This window comes from Peromyscus maniculatus, chromosome 13 (assembly GCF_049852395.1).
Source record: "Peromyscus maniculatus bairdii isolate BWxNUB_F1_BW_parent chromosome 13, HU_Pman_BW_mat_3.1, whole genome shotgun sequence".
Classification (NCBI taxonomy): Eukaryota; Metazoa; Chordata; class Mammalia; order Rodentia; family Cricetidae; genus Peromyscus; species Peromyscus maniculatus.
The window spans coordinates 21,711,108-21,736,452 of NC_134864.1; the positions used below are offsets into that span (position 1 = coordinate 21,711,108).

Genomic DNA, 25,345 nt, shown 5'->3' on the forward strand with positions numbered 1-25,345 from the left:
ACTGCATTTCCTAAACCTAAGCAAAAGAGTTCTCCTGCTGTAGAAAAAACCGACAACGATTGCCATTTGAAGTCAACTGGCATGACGGCAAGTGAGTTCGTGGACACACGCCAGTAACGACCACTACTCAGCAGTTATGAAAGTGCCCAGGAAACTACCCACTTTCTCTTCAGTGAAGTTTAAAAAGGACACTGTCAAATCTTTAACCCTCTTTTATATTCTACCAATCCTCCATGTATTTATCAGTTATCCAAATACCTCCATAGCCTGGGCTAAGCGTTCTTCTAGAGCCATGTAAGTGAGGAACTGAGGATCCACATAAGAAATGGCTTCAGCAACTCCTAGTCCATCCGCAAAACCATCAAATAGGCTGAAAAAACAAGATCATGACTAAGACTTCAGAATCTTACAGTGAGGATAACTATATATTACCATACTGATAGGCTGTAAAGTCCTGTCAGGAGAAAACGATAACTGTGGGAGAACAGAAAAAACAACAGATAAGCTAAGTGTTAAATTAAGACTTAAAAGGACATTACTTGCTCACCAGTCTCCTACCTCACTGCACATGCAGGAAATGCTCCCTTTCTGTTTCTGACCCAAAGCCTGCTGAATGGTAGGATTCTTACACGTAGAATCCTTTACCTATATTTTTCTTTCTGTTAATTTTAGTTTCTAATCTGGGTGAAGGTGAAAATATGAGAAAGGTAATTATTGTATTTAATTCTATTACTAGTCAAGTCCTATTTTTCCTCCACTTTGAACTGCTTAATTACTTTGGGTTTTGCAAGATTTTTATTTTCTCAAGCCTTCCTCAATCTCTCTTCTTCTGCTAACAATCAGGCCTCCTTTACTTATTAATAGCTAGAAAATGACTTTTTCCAAACTCTTCATTTTTGTTGCTTTATTTTTTGAGACAAGGTTTCTCTGTGTATTCCTGGCTATCCTGGTACTCACTCTGTAGACCAGGTTGGCCACAAAGCACCTCTGCCTCCTCAGAGCTGGGATTAAAAGTGTGTGCCACAAATGCCCAGGCAAACTGTCGTTTTTATGACTTCTGGTTCTAAGGATTAGGAGCCCTTCAAGAGTTGACTCTGACGTTAAGCTACTTCCTTTCGCCATAAGTCAGATTCCTATTTTTTCCCTGTCTCTAGAATTAGTAAGTATTTCAAAATTAGGAAACCCAGGCATGGGAATGCACACACCAGAAATGAGCAAAATCCTTCCATGCACACTGCTTTTCAATGGGTCAGATTAAAACTGAAATAGTGTTTACACTTAAAACTTTCACCTTTCCCTATATTTGTCTACTGAAACAACACAACCATGTTCACTTCCTGTAGAAAATCCATTCAAATGACTGAAGTAAATTACTTTGCAATCATTCTTTTCTTCAGTAGCATAAACAAACCTAGACACCCAGGACCTGATAGGTAGCTGTAATTGGGCCACTGAAGAACAGTCAGTGTTAAAATTCATGTTTCAGACAAGAACTACCAATGGTTGCTAATGCTAGCAGATGGGGGTTTGAAAGCTGAAGAATAAGCAGGTTATTTATAGTCTCAAAACAGCCATTAAAAAGGGGAAAATGATAATTGGACAGTACAAGAATCTGAAAGGCTACATCATAACCAGATGATCAAAATTAATAGCACTAGTAACAAAATTCAATGCCATAATGTGTCTTCTGATATATACTATAAAGACAAATTGTATCATTTTTTGTTGTTCTTGCTAAAAATACATAACTATGTATGATACTGGACAAATACAATGTGAGGAAGAGTCCACAAAATAAATGGCCTAAACTTTTCAAATATTTGTCAGACATGAAAAACAAAGATTAACTGAGGATATATCCAGATTAAACAAACAAAAAAGACAAACATGTTAAATCAATGCAATGACCATCCTGAATTAGATCAGACAAACATTTTCTGTAAAGTCATTTGTGAGATAACTATGGACATTAGAATAAGCTCTGGGGATTAAATTATTAGCACTATATCAACACTAACTTAATGATTTCAGCAATTCTGTGTTATGTAAAAAAAACACTTTCAGAAACTCATTCTAGAATTTTTACAGGTAAATAAATAATGTCTGTGGACTCATAGAAAGACCAGAAGAATTCTTACCATTAATACAGGAAGAAAAGGAAACAGAAATGGTATAAACATTTGTAAAATATTAACATTTAAGGGATCTTAGTGAAGAATACAGGAATACTCTGTACCATTCTGTCTACTTTCTCTAAGTCTGGAATTATTTCGGGTATTGACATATTCAAAACAACAACCTTTAAACATGTTCTCTTCCAATCAATGCTAGAAAGATGTAAAGTCAAAGAAGGGGTCCATACAGACAGTGACATCTGAAATGAGATTGGCAGAAGCCTATTGGTACCTGTCAGACGCAGTTCCCACTGTAATTCCGCTCAGGAGTACCGGAGCATGTAGTAACGAGGCCACGTACCTCCAGTCCACATCCAAGTCCTCGCTCACGCTGGAGTCATCCTCAAGGTTGTTGTTACCGTCCAGCATGAAGGCCTCTGGCTGGGCAAACTCATTGGCAGGCTCGTTTCCTTCATCACTGCTGCTCTCATTGACTTCGTTGTACTGTAACCAGGGAATCTCTCCCTCTTCCAAGGATGTCTGCTCCCTAAGACAAACATTTGTAAGAAAGGAAGAAAACAAAACATCGCTTTCACACCTACCACACCGGACTTTACAGTCACTCTACTTAGTACATGTAATCCCGAGTGCTGGGATTAAATCCGTGGGCCACCACTGTCTTTCTTGTAGTTTTAAGTCCTTGGTACTTATGATTCTAAGTAACTGTTTTCCTCACCTGCAAAAGTGTTTCAACAGAAAATAAAAGGGCTGGTGAGATGACACAGTGGGTCAAAGTTCCTGTCACCATACTTAAGGACTTTGAGTTCAAGCCCTAGGACCCACATGGTAGAGACAACCAACTCTCATAAGTTGTCCTCTGAGACACACATACACATATACCCCTTTTTAAAAGATTTCTCTGTGGTGTGCGGATGTGGGTGTGTGAGAGCACAGATTGTGCATGCCTGTACACAACTCAGAAGCCAAAAGAAGGCAATAAGTATCCTCCTCTGTAATGCTCCACTAATTTCTTTGAGGCAGGGTCTCTCCTTGAACCCAGGACTTTCATGTTCTCTGTAAGCCAGCAAACCCTCAGCAAGCCTCATATCTACCTTCTCAGAGCTGGGGTTATAGGAATGAGCCCATGGTGCAGGGATCTGAACTCCGATACTCAGATTGTTCAACAAGTGATTATAACTACTGAGCCATCTCTCCAGCCTCTAATTACATTTTTTTCAATCTTTAAGTTTGTTTTGTAAATGTTAATGTAACTGTTATAGTTATATTCTGGTTAGTGTTTGCCTGAAATATTGTATTTCTCTTTTAATCTTTCTATATATTTATACTTTAATCAATCAATCAATCAATCAATCAATCAATTAATTAATTAAATGATTTATTTTTGGTTTTTCGAGAAAGGGTTTCTCTGTGTAGCTTTGCGCCTTTCCTGGAACTCACTCTGTAGCCCAGGCTGGCCTCGAACTCATAGAGTTCATACCGTCGTAGTTCCGATGCGGTGGCGTTATTCCCATGACCCGCCGGGCAGCTTCCGGGAAACCAAAGTCTTTGGGCCTGCCTCTGCCTCCCAAGTGCTGGGATTAAAGGCATGCGCCACCACTGCCTGGCTAGATTTATACTTTAAATGTGTCTCTTTTCAGCTTTTAAAATTCTGATAAGCGTTACCTTATCAAAACAAAGATCAATCAATTTATATATATATATATATATATTTGCAACTAGTAATTGCAAGAACTATTTCTGTAGCCTATCTTTTTACTCTTTTTTTTTCTCCTTTTCTGTATTTTTCTTTTTGTGTGGATTTTAATGTTCTTTTTTATGCTTCAATTCCTTTCTCCCTGGTTCTGGGGACAAAACCTAGTATCTTGTGCATACCAGGAAGCATTCTGCCATTGGGCTATATTTCCAGTCCCTAATACATATGGTTTTATTTTCTTCATTGTAGCAATTATCCTTAGAATGTTACTATACACATGCAACACAATGCGAACTAATACTATAGACCTCTCCCAGCCATTTAAAAATTAATGGTGTCCAATGTTGAGCTCTATCCCTGCCACACTTGGAGCAACGCAAAATTACCAGGTACATGACATTACATTAAAGAATGTTGTTGATGAAAACAGCTAATATCCCGAAATGTACTTTATTTATTCTTACGTGTCTTGGTATTCAACTTCAAGGAAGAACATCCTCTTAAACTTCAAACTATATCTAGTTACCTGTCATCTATAGTGCCTAATGGACAATTAACCCTTGCAAGTAAGTTCCTATTTCCTAGCTCTCCTAGAGCTGTCTGTCCATCTACTTAGTGACCAAAGTGAAAACCTAAGTCATAACTGTTGCTCATTTTTCCTCATCCAACAATCTATTTTATTATTTGAAACTTCAAAATAGTCTCAAACTTTGACTGGTTTTTTTTTTTTGGAGGGAGAGGGCCTGAGCTGATAATCAAACCCAGGATTTTATGGATGCTAGTAAGTACTCTCTCACAGAGTTATATACTTAGCCATAAAGCTTGTTTTCTAAAACTCACAAGTATCCACTAATCAGAACAATTCATTCTCCTTTTAAAAACTCCAGTCCATTTCCAATTAATCAGCACAAAATAATCTCTTTAAATGGCCTATGAGATCAGTTAATTCTCCATTTAAAAAGCTCACTGCTGCTCTGCTGGCTGCAGTGGTGGTGGTGAGCACAGCTTTAATCTCAGCACTTAGGAGGCAGAGGCAGGTGGATCTCTGTGAGTTCAAGGCCAGCCTGGTCTAGTTCTAGGACAGCCAGGGCTACACAGAGCAACTCTGTCTCCGGGGTGGGGAGGGTGTCAATTTCTGGGGCATCCTCCTGACCACTCTAATTAGTGATATAGTTTTCTGTTAGCTACCATTTGTCTCATTACTTACTGTCTTACTCTCTCTGCAGTAAACAGTCTGGAATTAATGCTTTTATTTTTCTTATTATGTACCCTTCCTACCTAAATGCTTTTATATAATACCAAGTTAGAAATTTACACAGTTCAAAATGTACAAATGTCAATATTAGCCTAAAAATATAACTTATGAACTTATCCTATTAGAAGCTAAAAATTGAAACAATTTGTCATTATAAAAATTTAAATAATCAAAACACTGCCTTATAATTAAATGGTTAGATGGTGTTTCATCACCCAATGCTAACAACATTTACCAGATAAATAATCTATTTTAACAGAGGCAGAGTACAGAAAAAAAGAAAAACATTATTTTTTAAAAGAAAATAAGTATCAAACTGATACTGAAATCTAAATCTAAAAACCATGCTTACTTAAAGATCTCAACAGTTACATCTTATGCAAAATAATAGCAAACAATTCATCATTAAACCATGATTACATGATCACGTTTGGTTTATTTTTAAAATATAAGGATAGATAAATATCAAGAAGTCTAGCTAAACAAAAATTCCTATGTTTAACAGGTCAAAATGATTTTGTTTTAATCTTCCCACTGAAAAGACTTAAAATTCAGTGTTCTTGGTAGAATCCCATAAAATAAATTAAAAAGTTGTTATTCCTTAATGAGATTAAAAAATGTTTTCCTCTAAATTTAGGAACAAGATGAGAGTGTTGACTCTACTCTTATTCAATACAGTGCTTTTTAAGTCTTACCTAGATCAGTAAGGCAGAGAAACAAATGAAAGGAATACAAATAGGAAGGAAACCAAATTGCTTCTGTTTGCAGACAGTATGTTTCTATTCTTAAAAGACCCAAAAGATTCTCCCAGAAAGCTCAAAGATTCAGTAAATACTAAACAAAGTAGAAGAATAGGAAAAAAAAAAAAACATAAAAAATCAGTAGTTTCTATATAGCAATAAATGAACTTGCTGAGAAGTAAATCAAGGAGAAAGTTACATTCACAACAGCTTCTAAAAGAACAGACACAGACACACACAGAGACATATACATGAGGGGTAGGGGAAAAGATTTCAAGCTTTTTTACTGATGAACTACTAGAACAAGGATTGGGGAGCTGAGAGCCACAGGTTCTTTCTAGCCTGCCATTCCTTTTGTTTTGTTTTGGAAACACAGCTATACCAATTCCTTTACATATTACCTATGCTGCTTGTATGATACAACAGAACACATGAGAAGTGCAACACTGACTGGCACACAAAACCAACAATATTTATTTGGCTTTTCACCAGTTAAGTTTGAGAACTCCTAGGTTAAGGCTATTTCCATTCAAGGTATAGTCAGACATGTTTACTATAGACCTTGATGTTCTGGAAATACTATCCAAACAAGCTAGATAAAAATATATTAAAACTTCATTTGCAACTAACTGCCTCCATTCTGTGAGTGAATCACTTAAATGACATGCTAAGTGTAATTTACCATGCTGATTTACCTCGAGGCAGATTGTTCTCCCAAGTCTCTTCAGTGCATGGCAATGGGCAACATTAATTCAATTATTCCTAGCTTAGCCAAAATGACCTTTTAAATCAGCAGTTCTCAACCTGCAGGCTGTGATTCCCCATCTCTAAAAATATTTAGGTTATGGCTCATAACAGCAGCAAAAATACAGTTACGAAGTAGCAACGAAAATAATGGTTGGGGGTCATCATATCACAAGGAACTATATTAGAGGGCTGCAGCATTAGGAAGGCTGAAAACCACTGTTTTAAATGCTCAAATTTCCTTTATAAAGAAACATGAAAACACACATTATATCTTCAGAAAAATACTGAAATTGCTAGTATTTAAAATTGTCCCCTACTAAATACCAAAGCACCATGTAAAGGCAATTTATTTGTTCAACATGGGCTTATAAATGTAATTAATGTACAGCAACATTTGAATGTGATGCATGCCATTCTTGCATAATACACAATTAAAAAATGAATCTCCCTGTTACACATACCCCTCCTGAAGAGACAGTTCTTGGTTCTCCTCTTCAGGGCCACTACTATCACTCTGTAGCTCAGGTTCATTCTCATCTTTTCCTGGCAGAGTCTCCCAGCTCTCGTCACTTGAGGACTGGTCTTTTTCTGTGCCAGAAAATCGGTGAGGCAGAGAAGCAGACCATTCCCCATCACTGCACTCTGAACTGCAAACCGGAACAGAAACAAACTGCTATCACACACTACGTTATTCTTAGTATGTGGACAGTTACCACACATTATGGATGGGAGGCAGGACTACTCATGTCCAGGCTTAGTCAGTTGCTCATTCATTTTAAAAACATCAAAACAAAAAACAAAACAACAACAACAACAGAAACAAATAGACTCAACAGAACGTAACTCTTTCAAATGATAATGGCATATGTAAGAGTTTAGACATATTTCTACATAAAAATTTAAATGTAATTTGGGAATCAAAAAATAGTATCTAGAATGAATAATGTATGTATTACTCACCGGATCTAAATGAAACAATTTTCTAATTATATACTGATGCTTTTTTAAAAAAATGTGCTCTGGGCCTATATTATTAATACTCACAGTAGCCTTCCATCAAGGAGAAACTTCTGAAAGTATATCCCTAGCCACCGATGAGCAGCTTACTAAGCATTTAGAATACTAACTAGCCATTGAACATTCTTACTAACCTCTCAAATTATATTTTTACTGTAAGAGTCCATCTACCAGGTGAGTCTCTTACCTTACTATCTACCTATTAAATGGCGTCTCACCATGCTTTTATCTTGGAAGCTAGCTGAACTCTTTCCCAATTTTCTATGTTCAAAACCTTTATTTTCCATTCTCTTTGTATATGGCTCTTACATCCTAATACCTTTTTCTTCACTTCTCCTACTATCAAAGAAAAAACAAAAAAAATCCCACAATACAATGACAGCAGCAGCGACCACCATCCAGTGACTTTCTACCAGCCTGGAACTGTAGAACCTAATGACTGATCTTCCCAAATTTAAGCCGACCTCCTCAACTCACTTAAAAAATACATTCTGAACACTAGCATCATTTCAACTTATACATTAACTGCTACATTCAAAGTAGAATTCCACGAACTGCTCAAAGCTTTGTCTTCTCTCCCTAAAGCAGTATTTCACAAGTTTAAGTTGAACATTTAGCACCCTCACAGTTTTTCTACTGTTCAGTATTTGCAGTGTTTCCCAAAGTACAAAAGATGACCACATAAGTTAGCTTTCCTGGATTTAAATCCACCTCTTAGCAGTTGTGAAAATTGCTGTGTGTCTTTGATTTCTCACATATCAGGTGAATACAGTAGCAGCATCTAATGGCTATTGAGCTCATGTGAGAGACAAGAAAATTAATATATATATATATATATATATCACTATATTAATGTCTACTTATGTCTATAGAAAGACACAAATGCCTATAGAAAGACACAAATAACTGTCAGCAAAACCATTTCCTTAACATATTTTTAATCAAATACATTTAGTTAGAGAGTAAGCTGTATCTATTAAATCCCAGGTGTGAGGTGCCAGCTAGTTTTTAAACTCTCATTCAAATAAGTACTGATTAAAATCACAAATCTTAACCTGGGTGCCACTTGATGTATTTAATTTGCAAATGCTAGCTTACAGAAAAAGCATTCAAACTTCTTTAAATAACACTTGGAATTTACAACCACACAATCCTATTTCCTTCTTATAACTAGTGCCTCTTCCCTTACACAAGGTGTTTCTATTTTCATCAAAATGTTTTCATAGCCACTTGGTGCCTCTCAGCCTTCAGGACTAGACCAGACTTCATTTCTTTCAAGATACTTCTAGGTAATATTACCTTTTAAGGGGGGCAACTATTCATGGACTTGGCATCTGGCTTACTCAGTCCAAATCATTGTCCTGCAGCTACTTCTTCAACACTGAATTTACTATTCTTAAGCATTCACAATGGATTTGAGCTTAACAAAGTAAAACAACCTATAGCTTAGTCCCACCCAGCTCTGGCTGGCTGTAGATGGCCTTCTAGTCAATGAATTAAGCTGTAACTGATGAAGACTGATGAACTAAGATGTAGTCAATTAAGTTGTTTCCTATGCTTTACATCCATCTTCCAAATTCTGTCTAATTGCATTGCTCGAGTAATTTTTTCATCCTCCTCTAGTTCTGAGAGGTGGCCAATTCATGAATTATATTTGTCTTGTTTTACTAAAACAAATGTTACAAAATTTAATTGATCTACGATATTTTCCTAGTTATATGAATATAAAAGCAGTTTCCTAATAACTGAAAGACAGAAGAGCTAAATGTTTACAGGCTCTTAATAGGTACTAAAGACTATTCAATCATACAGCTTCAAATATAAAATTTTATTAGTAGTATCTGATTTGAAAAAGATCAGCAGTAGGTATTTATAAGGAAGTTCCAAAAGTGTATGCATTTTTGTGATGAATGATAAAAATACACGAACAATTTCTAGTACTATTTCAATGTGAATTTTATTAATTATGTCAATATAGTATTTATTACTAATTTGTAACTATAGAGCCTAAGAAAGTCAGAGGACACTGTAACTTTCTTCTACTAAAAATTCCAACTCTCCATAGCCAATTTCTTTATGGAAGACACAATAGTATTGATGAAACTCAATTTCTATGAACAAGCTTTGAAATCAGACTGATATGACTTAGAATCCAGAATAATTTCTCTGTTTAACTTCCTCATCTATAAAGTGACATATTAATATTCAAGTTTCAAGCCTACAATGATGTTTAGATGAAAATCTGGAAATAAAGTATGTAGTACAATTTTTGGAAAGTGGTAAATAGTTCTAAAAGGCAACCATTAACTTCTTGTAAAGCATGGTATGTCCTTTTAGATATTTCAGTGGGTTGCTTACTAGCTCACCACTATTTCTCCCTTGTCTGTGCCAAAGAAAAGCTACTCTACACCACCTCATTTGTCTTGATGACATCAGCTTCCTGGAAAACCCAACTTTAGTCTTTTTTTCACTAAAGATCAGCTTTACTATATCAAACTATACCCTAGACCATCACCTAAACTAGGTCACCCGTTTCTTCAAGACACAGAAAATAAGATATTATTTTTCCAATTTTATTTTATTTTAGATTTGAACATGAATTTTATTTTTAAAAGCTAGGCAGGAAAATAGGAGGCTTTAAAAGAAGCATGGAAGTATGTTCAGAGCTTGGACAAAGGTAAAAGGTGAAGACCATGCCTGGTTGCATCACAGATGTTGGTATGCATTACATACAGTTGTGCTGGTGTGTGATTCAATTCAGGCAGGAGCAGAAGCTACTTTTGATGTTTTCTACAGGAGGCTGACAGAGAACCCACTGCCCCAGAGCTGCTGATCTTGCATTTATTCTCACGATTTGAGGACCAATTACAGGCTAAAGCTCCTCACGATAAGATGCCTTACAACTTCATCTTGAAGCACTAGACATTATCATAGCCCAAACCCATTCTGTGGTCCTAAAAGCATAGGGTACTTCCTGAGGGACATTCCAGCTCAGTGGCTCCGTAAATCAGGAAGCTGCAAATCTCATAGTAGAGTCATAGTCCTGTTTTGTCTATGTACTTCCCTGGTTGTCCAGCACTAATGGTATGGGCATGAATTCCAGGCTCAGAGGGGTCACTCGAGGTGAAGGTTTGTCTACATGTGGAGGAGAATCCAACAATGAACTTCTTAGGATCAGCCCCATGGTTCTTCCTGCAAGTCATGATACAGTCCACATTGAGGCAGCCACTAATGCCCTGGTCATTTGGACCTTTGTAGAGGGGACTATTTTCTCCTGTATAGCCATCCTTGTAGCTATGGAGATCGTATGTCATGACCTGAATGTAATCAAGGGACTGTGACAGGTCAGGGATGTTACAGCCAGACTCAATGATGGAGATGATACCAGCGCCTGTGGAAGTGATTAACAGCTTGGTCTTGTGTTCATCTAAGGGTTCATTCTCAAAAGCTTCATGCATTTCCTTCACCAGGAGAGTAAAGAGATACTTGTCCTTAGACTGGCGTCCACCAGACCCAGGGTACTGCCAGTCCAGGTTCAGACAGTCAAAATTGTGTTGGCTGACAGGAATTTGATGACTGACGTAATGAAAGTCTGACAGTTCTGAGAAGTCGACACCATGATACTGAACCCACTAGATGCAAACTTCTTGCCTCCAATGGCCAGGTGAGTTTTCAGCTCCATGTTACTCTTAGTCCAATCGGGTGCTGGCGGACTCTCATTTTCCAATTTTAAATCTAAGTAGTTCTATATATTTCAAATTAATAACCTTTTCCTTTGTTTTTTTCACAAACTCAAAAACATCCACTCTATAGCGATCCTTTAAAAACTGTCTTCAGAGCTGAGGTCCAGACAAAGGATACCATCATATGGATGTGGGTCTACCCTGAATACCATTTACACACACACACACACACACACACACACACACACACACACACACACACACACACACAGCACTTCTTTGAGGAATCAGGGAATGAGATGTTGCTCTTGGATGGTACTTGATCTTACTTTCAGCTGAGATTTACAATTAAAATATTTTACTTGATTGAACTGTTAAAATAAATGTTTATAATGAGAAAAAACTATAGAGGCAGTAGAACTGAAGGTAAGGCAGGAGGTAGAGGTGGATCTGGGAGGAGCCACAGCCCAGCTGGAGAGGCTTGCTTTGCATGTGTGAGGCAGGCCTTAGGGTTAATCCCTATAACCACACAGTGCAAACCAGAAAACCTGTGTTTATTGACATTGGTGGGAGATAAATGCAGATTAGCTTTTGAGTTTAGTTTGATATATTAAAAGGTACCAGACTCTGTTACAGGTGTTATCTAAATACATAATAATGCTCCCTGTTCCCATGGTGACCAGCAGCCTTACAGAGAAATGACCAGAATACACAAGTTCATTGCTATAAGGCTGAGATTGCCTCTTTCCTGTTCTTTATAATTTGTCTGAGTATCAAACAGAAAGAGCTTCTCTGACATGCAGGTACCACAGCTAAGAAAACATTAAAACATCCACAAGCAGCCAAAACAAAGTCCTTCTATCACATGCTTAAGCATTTTTACAGACTTTTTCTGTCTTGTTTTCAAAAGAAATTTAGTAATCCCAGCTTTGGCCTCCTGTGTAGCTGGGACTCCAGGCCTGACTCAAATTTGTCTTGGAAATTTTCCCTAATGTTAAGGTGTTTTTTTGTTTTGCTTTAACCTTTTAAGCAAGATTAAGTCCTAGTGACAGGAAAATCTCTCAAAGAAGCCTCAAGTACTATAAGAAATAGTCAGTAGATGGGCATGTCTCTCTTCAAAACAGTTAGGCCCAAGGTTAAAATGTGCCAGTATTACTGAAAGCAAGCTAGTTCTCTCTCCTTCCCCTCACTGGTCCTCAGTTACTACAGTTTTCAGGGTATATTTCAAAAGAGGAAGTGTTAACCTTAGTCTTTTGGTCTGATCCCAGGTCTGGTAATTCTATGTTGCCTGCTACAATTTCCTTTGCAGTTCTAATTCAATAATGTAGCACCTATATTCTGTAAAACAGCTCAGAACAATGCTACTAGCACAAATGGTTTTGTGTTGTTGTTTTTTTTTTTTCTCGAGACAGGGTTTCTCTGTGTAGCTTTGTGCCTTTCCTGGAACTCGCTTTGGAGACCAGGCTGGCCTTGAACTCACAGAAATCCACGTGCCTCTGCCTCCCGAGTGCTGGGATTAAAGGCGTGCGCCACCACCGCCCGGCACAAATGTTTATCCTATAGACTGCAGTGTTCTGATATGATTAAGCCATCACTTAAGACTTTTTCAAGGAAGATAGTGACCACACATTAATCAAATCCTTTTCTACTTATAAAGAAATGTATAATTATTACTAAAAGTTTTTAGAGTTATTTATTTTACGTGTATTTAGCTTTTACCTGGTGTATGCATGCATGCCTGGTACCTACAGAGGTCAGAAGAGGGAGTCAGATCCCCAGGAATTGGGAGTTACAGAAGGTTGTGAGCCATTATGTGGTTGCTGGGAACTAAGCCTGGGTTCTCTGCAAGAGCAACAAATGTTCTTACCCGGTGAGCCATCTATTATTATTATTTTTTTTAAAGATTTATTTATTTATTGTGTATACAGAGGAGGGCGCCAGATCTCATTACAGATGGTTGTGAGTCACCATGTGGTTGCTGGGAATTGAACTCAGGACCTCTGGAAGAGCAGTCGGTGCTCTTAACCTCTGAGCCATCTCTCCAGCCCCCGCCACTTATTATTTTAAAGTAGACAAATTCAAGTATCTAATAGTGTCCAAATGCATTTTAGTTGTATTCTTGATAAATGTTCTGTGTTACCTTTGTAATACAAACACAATAAAAATATCTTCAAGTATGTCACTGGTAAGTTTTACAAAGGAGAGAGTTAACTCTAAAATAAAGTTCTGTATACTTTCCATCTCAGACACTTTAGAAAAGTGGTCCCTGCTTCCCCTTTCCTCTAGTGAACTACTGTTAGAGCTTTACAGAGAGTGAACATGCAGATGAGTAGGGGTCAAATTAAACTACAGTCCGTGGCTACTCCATTTTGGATTAGGCTGGTACAAGATTAAAAGACATCTGGTAACAAATACTTAGTAGAGTCAGATAATAAGAGCAGGAAATAGATTGAATTAATTCAATCATATAATTCATTTTAAATCTTACAAAATACAATTGAAGTCTAAAGTAAACTCGCTATCTCTCAGAATTTATTCTGCATTTTTTTTTTTTTTTTTAAAGACAGGATCTCATGCAGGCCAGACTGGCCTTGAACTTACTACATAGTCAGGAAAATCATGAACTCCTAATCTCCTACCTCTACTTCCCAAATACTGGGATTACAGATGTGTGCCTCCATGCTCACCTTCTGTGATTCTTAACTGAACAACATAAACCTATTCTAGCATTTCAGGGAGTTTTAACTCCATCACTCTGGCACATCCAACTGCAAGTCCTACCAGTCGATACACTACAACAGAGTTGAAAGGAAAGGTTTTATTAACACTAAATGTTTCTCCTGCTGTCCATTGTATTTACAAAAATTTACCATTGTTCATAATACTAACATCACTTCTAAATACACTAAGAAAACATGCTATAACCAGTTAAAATTCCCCTAGACAAATACACTTTCTACAACTAGGGGGAAAAACAACCAACTCTTAAAAAGCAGGGCCCATGAAAACAACTATATTTTGTTTTAGGGATGTTTTTTAAAAAAGATTTTAACAGTTTCATTTAAAAAGCAACTCCAACACTCGGGAGGCAGAGGCAGGTGCATCTTTGTGAGTTCGAGGCCAGCCTGGGCTACAGAGTGAGTTCCAGGACAGGCTCCAAAGCTACACAAAGAAACCCTGTCTTGAAAAACCAAAAAAAAAAAAAAAAAAAAAAGAAAAAGAAAAAAAAAAGAAAAAAGAAAAAAAGAAAAAGAAAAAGCAAGTCAAACTTAAGGGCCTTTATTTCGTTTTGCTTTAGTGGGTCCACAATAGTAAAGACACAGACAAGTTAAATACTTTTCTTCAAGAAATGTGTAACTAGGGAAAAACAATAACAATCTTACAATGGCAAATTTATTTCTTTTTAATAGTGATCTACAAGTAGATCAAATCCAAAAATCTTGGAGCTGAATTTTTTAGAATTTAATTTTTTTCTCCCAAGCTCATAAGCAATGGCTAACATCACTCAATAGAATCCAGACCAGCAAACAGTTATTAAACACATCAATATTTCTAGAGCAAAATATGATTGCTTGAAAAAGTATCTCATTTTAGTTTTGATCCAGAGTATCTACCAAAGTTAATTTCAAATCGAGTTTTGTGGCTAATGTATGATTTTGAAACTTTGTAAATTTTGAATAAAAGACAATGGATTCCAACTGATACATATAAATTGAGAAATACCTTAACTTTACTCTCAACAGTAGGTTGACCTAACAACAGTAGGTCTTACAAATCAATATGAATCTTGATTATCTTCTACTCTCCTAGGAAATCTGTTGATCTACAGCTTAGTCAAAGCAGTATGGATTTAGTTATTACAGCTCTGTATGCTGTATGTCTTCTAGCAATTCCTAACTCTTAGAGACGAGGAACTTATCCTATGTATTTCTGTAGCACATGCCAATCTATGTAATAGCTATTTATATTTATAACAATATCATCTGATCAAATATTTAATGTTTCTGCTATTAAATATATAGCCATGATAATTAAACCTGCACTTCTATATAATATCACTGTCAAATACAGCATAGCAGAAAGAATTTAGGAAGGCTTAATGAAGGTCTACATAAAGCACAAGGAATTACCTCTGGATTAGTTCCAAGTTAGAAGTTGACACTGAGTTGGTTGGTACGTTTTCCATTTTCTTGATCAATTTCAACACATATTTTTCAGTGATATGGCAATTTTAAATCTAAGTTGTTTTCTCCATTATTCCTTTTCTCCTAGTTTTGTTTTCCCTTCCTTCCTTCCTTCCTTCCTTCCTTCCTTCCTTCCTTCCTTCCTTCCTTCCTTCCTCCCTCCCTCCCTCCCTCCCTCCCTCCCTCCCTCCCTCCCTCCCTCCCTCCCTCCCTCCCTCCCTCCCTCCTTCCTTCCTTCCTTTCTTCCTTCTTCCTTTTTATTCTTCAAACAGGGTTTCTCTGTGTAGCTTTGCGCCTTTCCTGGATCTCGCTCTGTTGCCCAGGCTGGCCTCGAACTCACAAAGATCTGCCTGCCTCTGCCTCCCAAGAGCTGGGATTAAAGGCGTGCGCCACCACCACCCGCTATTCTCCACGTTTTCTTGCCTCCTTCAGTATCTGATCTTTTTTTTTAAACAATTATGTATTGAACTCTGAAAGTCACATAAAAAAATGACTTTTCTCTTGTTTAAACAAAGCAAGAAACAGTAAGTCCAAATGAGTAAATTCTCTTTATACAACTTTCTAGTTAAAATAATGTTTTAATAGTTTATGAAATATGTGTGTAACTGAGTACTGCTGGGGCTGCAACTAGCTTAAAAAGATTTATAAAAATCTGGACTCTGCAATAAAAATGGAGCAGCTATACAAAAACTCCCCCCTCCCTTTGCTATTTTACAGTTTGGGACGGGAGAAGTAATCTATGTTTGAAAAGGAATTAGAAAGTCTTGACAATAACAGTACAACATAGAGAATATAGCCTCTTGGAGTTCAAGGCATCAAATTCTAGCTGTAATAAATACTTACATACTTTATGACATACCAATTAGTTAATTCTCTATACCTCTGTTTCTTGATCTATAAACAGAGGAAAAAATAGAAGCTACCATACAGAACTGATAATGAGACCTTTTGCTTGAATATGGTCTCCATATGTAGGCCAGGCTAGCCTTGAATTCATGATCTTTGCATCTCAACCTCATGAATGATGGGATAACAGGTCTATAGCACCATACTCAGAAATTAATTTTTAAATAAGCAATAAGTAGCTTAGTGATAGGAAGAGAGAACAAGGACCCAATAAAGAAATGGGTGACATTAACTATTAACAAAGGTAATGCAGTATTGCCAATCAAGTGACCTTAATCACTCTTTAAATAGACCTCTTAACACGAATTTAAAAAAACACAACTAATTTATATTTTGCATGTAATTCACTGAAATACTGTGAATTAAAATAATCAGCATCTATATTCTTTGTAATAATCATTATGTATATAAAAGTCTAATGCCCATATGTTATTAAAATGCCTCAAAGAAAGCAAAATACTCTGCAGTTTGCATGTATGCTTCATACTCAGAGTATCTGATCATCAAGATGTCTAATTTCTAACACCAAAGACAGCCCATCAAACCTCTTATTACTATAGAGCACTTTGTTAACAGACACGCAGACCAATAGAATACAACAGAGAACCCAGAAACACACCCGTCAGCTGTGGCCCCTGACTTTGACAAAGAAGTCAAAAGCACACACTGGAGAAAAGGCAGTCTCTTTAATAGTGCTGGAGAAACTGAGTCTCCACCTGGAAAACGGTCAAAGGTGATTCCTATCCCTCACCCTCTACAAAAACAGATGAGAACCACTTTAAGGTATAGGACTAGGCAAGGACTTTCTGATGAGTAGGACTGCATGACATTATAAAGTTTCTGTACAACAAAGCACTTACCAGAGTAAAGAGCCTACAAAATGAGAAAAAAAAAAATCTTTCCCAGCTATACATCCAACAGAGGATTAATGCAGAAAAGCAAGCACACAGGAACAGTAATGCTAATACAATCAACAAATTGCCAATGAATTGATCAGACAGTTTTCAAAAGTACAAATGGCCAAAAGTTACTTAGAAAGGTTCAGCATCCTCAACAACCAGGGAAACACAAAACTTCAGTGAGAGTCTTATTTAACCGCAGCCAGAATGGCTGTAAGCAAGATACCAGGGAGTATACACCAAGGGAGGAATCCATCTAACTGCTAATGGGAATGGGAATCTGTACGGCCACTATGGAAATCTGTATGGAGATTCCTCAAGAGACTGAAAATAGAACTATAATATGATCAGACTATACCACCCTGGGTATAAATATACAAAGGAATCTAAGTCAGCATATCACAGACAACCTGCACATGTGTTTATTTCAGCACCATTTTACTGAAATTTAAAATCTTATTTATTTTATATGTACATGTATAGGTATGTAGATTTAAGTGTGCCACAGTGTATGTGTGAAGGTCAGAGACCAACTACTGGGAATCAAGTCTCTCCTTCCACCATATGAAACACAGGGACTGAACTCAGGTCACCAGGCTCAGCTCGGCAGTAAACACCTTTACCCACTGAGCCATCTCACTGGCTCTATCGTAACCTTATTCACAATACCCAAATTGAGGAATCAGACCATATGTCCATCAACATATGAACAGATAAAGAAATGTGATGTACATCAACAATGTAGTTTGGTTCATTCATAAAGAACTTTGGTATTTTAGCGAAGTGGATGGAACTGGGGATTCTCATGTAAAACAAAGCAAGTCAGACCCAGAAGACAACCATCGCATGCTTTCTCTTGTGCAGAATCTGGACATGAAAGTGGAAGGGGAACTATCTGAAAGAGAAAGGTAACCAGCATGGTGGAAAGGCAGGCTAAAACACGGCAATCAGGCAAAGCACAAGACGTACATGTGTGAGACCCTTAAACTTTGTATAATGAATATATACTATTTTTAAAAAGAAAAGAACCTGGCTCAATACACACATCAACCAAATACTGCATGAAGCTTACCTATCTTCATCTTTGTCATAGAGTTGGTAATAATCTCCACAGCCATTCCAGAAGGAATTATCCCGAGCTTCTGGCCTTCCTGAAGCTGTGGCTCCATTTTCTGATGTTGCACGATTATGTTCTGCTTCCCTTCGTGCAGCTCTTGAATAAGGTGGAGTCAAGAACATACAATCTTGTTCTACATCAGGGTCGTCATACTTCATTATAGGGTCATCTGCACTACATTCCTCAACTTCTAAAGCCTCTCTCCATCTCTGAACACTTCTTTGTTTAGCCTCATGCCTATTAAAACCAATTTCTTGGTCCACCTGGCTTGAACTTATCACTTTTCTAACTTTGGGCCTTACTACCTGCTCAGGAGAACTTGCATGGTGGTTGGCTCTACCACTAGTATTCTGTTCACTACAAATATGTCCTGGGACACAGTCTACGTCTTCAGTTGAATTTTCTGTCTGTCTTCCCTCATCAGCATTACCTTGTTGCCTCTTTCTAACAATGCCATCTTCAGAAGACCTCTGAAATTCCTGCCCATTCTGATGGAGAAGCTCAGCATCACCAGTAGAACTGTTCTCTAAAGGTGCTGGATCTAGCTCTTCAAACTCATCACTTATTTCACAGTTGAGAGAGGGAACTGATGATGAAAGATCAGCGTACACCTCTGCTTCTCCATTTCCCAGCTCAAACACTGTACTGCCTAATACTTCCTGACATCTACCACCTTCCACAGCTTCTGCAGAGAGTTGAAGAGAGTCATTCTTCTCATCATGTTTGCTGTCTGGATTATTCAAGTCAGTAGGAACCAACACAATTCCATTCTGGACACTTGAGACCTTACAGACTGATGGAGAATAATACTCTGCCTCAGTGTGATTATGATGATCCGCATTGCTTTCTAAAGTCTCCCTGACTTCCTCACTAGGACATACTGTGGCAATGGATGGACTGCTCTCAGTGGTTTGATTCAGTGCTGGACCACAAGTGGAAATTTCTGTTTCACTTTTTTCAAATGTAGGTTCATTGAGTAAAGAAGGATGGACTTGATCCAGTGAATTGGAACCTTCATAAAAAGAACAGAAGAAACCATTTTGGAGGGACTAATTTAGATAAAATTTTATATAATATCAGTTCCATAAGAAATCATTCTCGGTTTGACAATATGCCAAGTGCTTTTATATTCCCTAACTTTACTACAGTCAGACTGGTTACACTGCGAACTCAGTTCTGCCCCCTGGACAGCCTCTCATTACTCTCTCCTTGTGCTTCTTTTACAGATTTTTTTTCTTAAACCTAAGTCCCAATATCAAAATCTGCTTTCTGACCGCCCCCCCCCAAAGAAGCTAATAGAAAGCTACATAATGAGAAACAAAAGCAGTCAGAATAATCTAACCTCTAACTACTCTCCAATTCTACCTCTTAATTATACAATTTTAAAAATTTTAGTGTTAATTAAAAAATTACATCTAAGGTTCTAGACATGCATCAGATTTCTGTGCCCAAAATATATTGTTAATACATTTATAATTTAGGTATTAGAGATACAACTGAAAAAAAAGTGAGTATACTGATTCAATTTGCCATACTTTGTTAGAATTCTGACACTTAAAGCCATATCTTTAATTATTTTAAACTTTATCTTTTATTATAATTAATTTCACAAAGATATTGAGATTTGTTATAACCAAATGCATAAATCATAAAATACATGAAATTTAATCTTACAACAGAAAAGGTTCTTTATTGGAATCACTTAGCTATCAATTCAGAATCTGATATACAAATGACAATAAAAATATTCTAGAATTATCCAGTTTACTTAGAACCAGAAAAATGAAACTAGTTTATATATATATATATATATACATATATAAATATATATACAGATATATACATAAATATGTAAAATCTTCTCGTTTAAAAAACATAGTTTTATAAAACATAACTATGTAACTATGGTATAAGAAATCTGTATATAACATTTCAAACCACTGAATAATTAAGAAGGTTTAACTGAATAACTAATACCAGATATTTTACAAAATAAAGAAAAATAAATAAGCTAAGCTAAACTATTTAGAGGAAGTTAAAAGTTACTTAAATATAGTATGCAGGGAAAAACATTCTCAGTTCACAGGAAAGATTTGGCATGGTCTATCTTCCCAAGTAAAGCATTGAGAACAAATCCCTCAACTCTCCTAGGTCTTGTAAGGACAGCAAGGCTTGTGAGTGGAAAAGTAATATTCAGTCACTTCAGCTATAAAGGCAAATATAGATGAGATTTAAAAATGGAGTTAGCTGATGGATGTGACTGTGTGATCATTACCATAACAATTAGTTACCTTAGTGACTGGCCATATTGAATCTTCTCTATTTAATGTATATGGTACTTCTATTAAATTCAATAAAAAATTCCAAATAGAAAATGTACTATATTTAGAATCAAAAATATGAATTTTAAAATAATAGCCTTTAATTGACTCCATGTTACATACCTGAGGAATTTTCCTTTGGAACATCATCTAGTTCCAATACTTCATAGTCATCACCAGCCCGACCTAAGCTTCTTTCATGCCTGGTCATACATGGCTTAAAACTGACATAAGCATGTCTTCTTCCGTATCTCCTGCCTGTAATAGTCTGATATCCTCCTGCTGGTTTAGGCCAAGCAGCTTTGTTGGATTCTTGATCCATTACTGAAAATATAAATTAAATTAAAGAAGGTCAGCAATGACCTTCACTATGGCAACAAGTTGGGGGAAAAGTGCTTCCACAAGTATGCTATTATTTACTAAACTATATACCACTGAACAGGTGTCTTGTTTAAATGGTGTAGAGATGACAAGAAACAACTAAATAGTTATGCCCTGAAGCCTAGGGTCAGATTAAATTCTCTAAAACGAAATAATCACAGGAGAAATCAAATACATGCTATTCCATCTTCTAAATTACAAATGGCTATTATAAATTAAGAAAAGCCACCAGCATTTAAACAACTTGAATATTAATTCACCTTTTACTAAACAGTACAGTATTATATGCAAATATACTAAATTTGCTTAGTCAATTATTATATAATCTATGTAAGAATAGGGTATTTCCTCACAGTACACAGTATAATTAATAAATGAAAGTTTTCTATTTTTGTTTTGCAATAAAGTAAAACAATCATTTCAAAGTACAAATGACAAACTTGTATTTCTCAAATGCTATCAAGTGTTACACTATTTTTTAATCCCTTCAACAACCTTGAGATGTTAACCACTATCTATTTTAAAAATCAAAATAAATGTTGAGAAGTTAGGCATGGAGATGTATACCTGTAACCCCAGTACTAAGGCAAGGACATGGTAAACTGAAGCACAGCCTAAGCTACACAATGACATTTTATTACAAAAAGGGAAAAAGTATTTTATCACTTGTCTCAATAAGAATCAACATCTTTAACCACTCCTCCAAAAGAACAGCCTCCAAAATGGACATATGATAGAAATGAGGGGGCGTTTTATATTAAGTTAGAAATTAAGGGGCTGGAGAGATGGTTCAGTGGTTAAGAGCACTGACTACTCTTGTAGAGGACCTAAGCTCAATTCCCAGCACCTACATGGTGGCTCACAACCACCTGTAACTCTAGTTCCAGAGGATCCAATGCCCTCTTCTGACCTCCACAAGCACCAGGCACACATGTGGCAAACAGATTTACATGCAGACAAAACATTCATACACACATAAATAAAAATATTTTAAAAAGAAATTAATCTTTACAAATATTAAATAGGTATAGATGACTTAAAATGAGTAAAGATATAAGATCACCTATCAGAGGATATAACACATCATATGTAATGTTCTTCATTTGTCTGTGTTTTGTTTTGTTTTTGAAACAAGATTTCTCTATGTAGCCCTGGCTGGCCCTGAACTCACCAAGATTCACCTGACTGTGCCTCCCAAGTGCTGGAATTCAAAGTGTGAGCCACTATGTCTGGCTTCACATACTCTATCTCAAGAACCCAGGAAACAGAAAGGGAATACTCAATGCAGATGTAGAAGAAGCACCACTCTTCCTTACCTGAGGGCTCTTTTTCAGTGTACTGCGACATAGAGGGCAGCGGCTAGGCTCCCGGTTCAGTAGAATTACGGGTGGGATTTGGTTTTTACTTGTACAGTAAATAAGCTGCAAACGGTTCCTGCAAAGAAACAATGCATTGAACAAAATACTAGGAAGAAAAGAAGAAAACGAAAAATGGCACAATTGACAATAATAGTGAAGATTGTTGACCTTTTATTCACTTACAGAAATGTAACTTGATCTGACAAAAACAACAACAAACAGGCAAAAAACACCCCAAACAATCATATACAGAACTAATTTGTAAGTAAATAATCAAATACATTGTTGAAGAACTGACTGGAAAATGTGACACCGTTAGTTTTTGTGTAATTAGACAGAAACCTAGACATTTGAGAAAAAGGAGCCTCAATGAAGGAATTGTCTATAATAGATTGGCCTACGGGCACATCAAGGAGAATTTCCTTGATTAATGATTGGTGTACAGCCACCTTTGGGCAGGTGGTCCTGGATTGCAAACTGAGCAAGCTGTGGAAAGCATACCAGAAAGTAGCATTCCTCCATGGTTTCCAACTCAGTTCCTGCCTGGAGTTCCTGTCTTGTTTTCCCTCAACAATGGACTGTAACCCGTAAGCCAAATAAACCCATTCCTTCCCCACAGTGCTTGTGGTCATTGTTTTATCACAGCAACAGTGATGAAATAGTAACCTAACTATGGTGGTGTCTACCACACCATGCTATCTTGGCTTTTCCATAGATTCATTTAGCTTTCATTGGCGAAATTCTTAAGCTTAAAAATACAATTCTTACCTTAAAAATGTTTAATGGAAAATTGAAATATATAAATTACACTATGGTGATATTGTGTTCCCCAATATATTGTGCACCCTAATAAATTTATCTGGGATCAGAGAACAGAACAGCCACTAGATATAGAGGCCAGAAAATGGTGGCACACACACCTTTAATCCTAGCATTCCAGAGGCAGAGATCCGTCTGGATCTCTGTGAGTTCAAAGCTACACAGGAAACAGCCAGGCATGGTGACACATGTCTTTAATCCTAGGGAGTGATGGTAGGAAGCAGAAAGGTATGCAATGCGTGAGAACAAAGAACTAGAGCCTGGTTAAGCTTTTAGGTTTTGAGCAGCAATTCAGCTGAGATTCATTTCAGATGAGGACTCAGAGGTTTCCAGTTTGAGGAAACTAGATCAGTTGAGAAATTGGCGAGGTGAGGTTAGCTGTGGCTGGTTCTGTCTCTCTGATCTTTCAGTGTTCACCCCAATACCTGGCTCCCGGGTTTGTTTTTTATTAATAAGATCTTTTAAGATTCATGCTACAGTATACAAGTAATGATGTCCTTATCAATTATGATCATATAATTTAACCCCAGAACCTAATCTAAACCAGTAAAGACTAACACTTATCATTTAACAACAAAAAACCCAATTTCTCAATTTGAAATTAATACATTTACTATTACAGATGTTGAAGATCTTTTTTTAAGTTTAGCAGAAGCTTTTTTCTTATTTAAACACTTAAATATTTGAGCATACAAACTACCACTAATTTTCTACCATTAACACAAACTTATTAGATAAGCACTTTGAAAATGTATTTTTATGCCTGACTACTGTTACTTAAACAGTAGGATACATCAGAGAGCATATATCTATATTCATTTATAAAAATAACAAATATGAGGACATACCATCTTCTAATGTATCTGGATCAAATCAAAGGAGTGTATAAAAATCATAATTTTATCATGCTGTCAAAAAACACAGGTTCTCATTAACATTGCTTTCTTAAGAAAGTCTGAAATAACCTGACTTCACAGATAACTGTGTAGTATATGGCAATCTCTAAGAATCATCACAGATTTAAGTTCACATCACAAATACTTTATCCATATCCAGTCTTCTTAGGACAGGCTACAGTCTAACATGTTCCAAGCACTATTTTCAGAGCTGAGAATATAACAATGAATAAAATGAATGGATGTATCTGCTGACCTAAAACTACAGTACAGAATAAAAATAAGGAATAAATATATGCCATAGACCTTTATCCTAGGTTAAAGAAAAGAACCAAGAGTTATTAAAGGGTGTATTCCTACTAAAGGGCAAATATGGGCTAATGTACTATAAGAAGCCAGAACTACTAATCATATGAGTCTCTTTTCAAGCTATTTTCTAGATTTTTTCTGATCAATATGATAATGTAAACAACAGTACTGGACAGTTCAGATCCCTGTTCTTAGTGGCAGAATATCACACACAAAGCTTTCACTGTTCTAGTATTGTTTCCTTATCGGATACTGATGCATCAAATGACAATTATATTTATCTAAAACATCTCAAATCAAAACCACTCTGGATACTCTGAATTTAAAAGGGGGAGATGAAGGAACATGGTGCAAGAATGGAGACATGTGAGGAGATTTCTGAGTGCTTGTGAGAAAACTCCAAGGAACTAAGACAAGAGTCTTGTGACCTCAGTTTTTTCAAAAACAAGGAACTGTTCTTGGAATATGCTTTCATGCCCCTCCCAGGTATAGCAGATAGAAATGAATTTACTTCAAATTATTCATTACAACTGGCTCTTGTTAATTGTTTATAGGCCTCTAAGGAAAAACATGTTTTTGCTGACTGCAGCTTGTGTCCCCCAATATATTGTGTACCCTAATAAAGCTTATCTGGAGATTAGGGGGGAAAGACATACACTGTATTAAACACAGATGTCAGGCAGTGGTAGCAACACCTTTAATCCTAGCATTCAGGAGGCAGAGATCCATCCAGATCTCTGCACGTTCAAGGCTACATTGGGAACAGAGCCAAGCGTGGTGGCACACACCTTTAATCCCAGCACTAACCATAGAGGTGTGGAGGTCTGTACAGACAGATAGGAAGTAATATAGTTGGGCAGAGAGAGAAAGTGAGATGGCAGAGCA

At 36.7% G+C, this 25,345-nt stretch overlaps 1 protein-coding gene and 1 pseudogene across 4 annotated transcripts in view; both read right to left on the reverse strand.

Annotated features, from left to right (window-relative positions):
- Positions 1-25,345, reverse strand: part of Pja2 (praja ring finger ubiquitin ligase 2) — a 47,725-nt gene that overhangs the window by 9,248 nt on the left and 13,132 nt on the right. Inside the window, exons 2-7 of one of the 4 annotated variants that reach the window (XM_076549755.1) lie at positions 22,395-22,512; positions 20,821-21,021; positions 18,332-19,388; positions 7,032-7,217; positions 2,476-2,661; positions 259-370 (exon numbers count right to left, since the gene is read on the reverse strand). In XM_076549755.1, coding sequence (XP_076405870.1) covers positions 259-370; positions 2,476-2,661; positions 7,032-7,217; positions 18,332-19,388; positions 20,821-21,021; positions 22,395-22,425 — 1,773 coding nt within the window. In that variant the 5' untranslated portion in view covers positions 22,426-22,512. Of the gene's footprint in view, positions 1-258; positions 371-2,406; positions 2,662-7,031; positions 7,218-18,331; positions 19,389-20,820; positions 21,022-22,394; positions 22,513-25,345 lie in introns of all 4 variants that reach the window. The other 3 variants (XM_076549754.1, XM_076549757.1, XM_076549756.1) reach the window with 3 other exon arrangements.
- On the reverse strand, positions 10,333-11,413 carry LOC143268278 (chitinase-like protein 3 pseudogene; annotated as a pseudogene).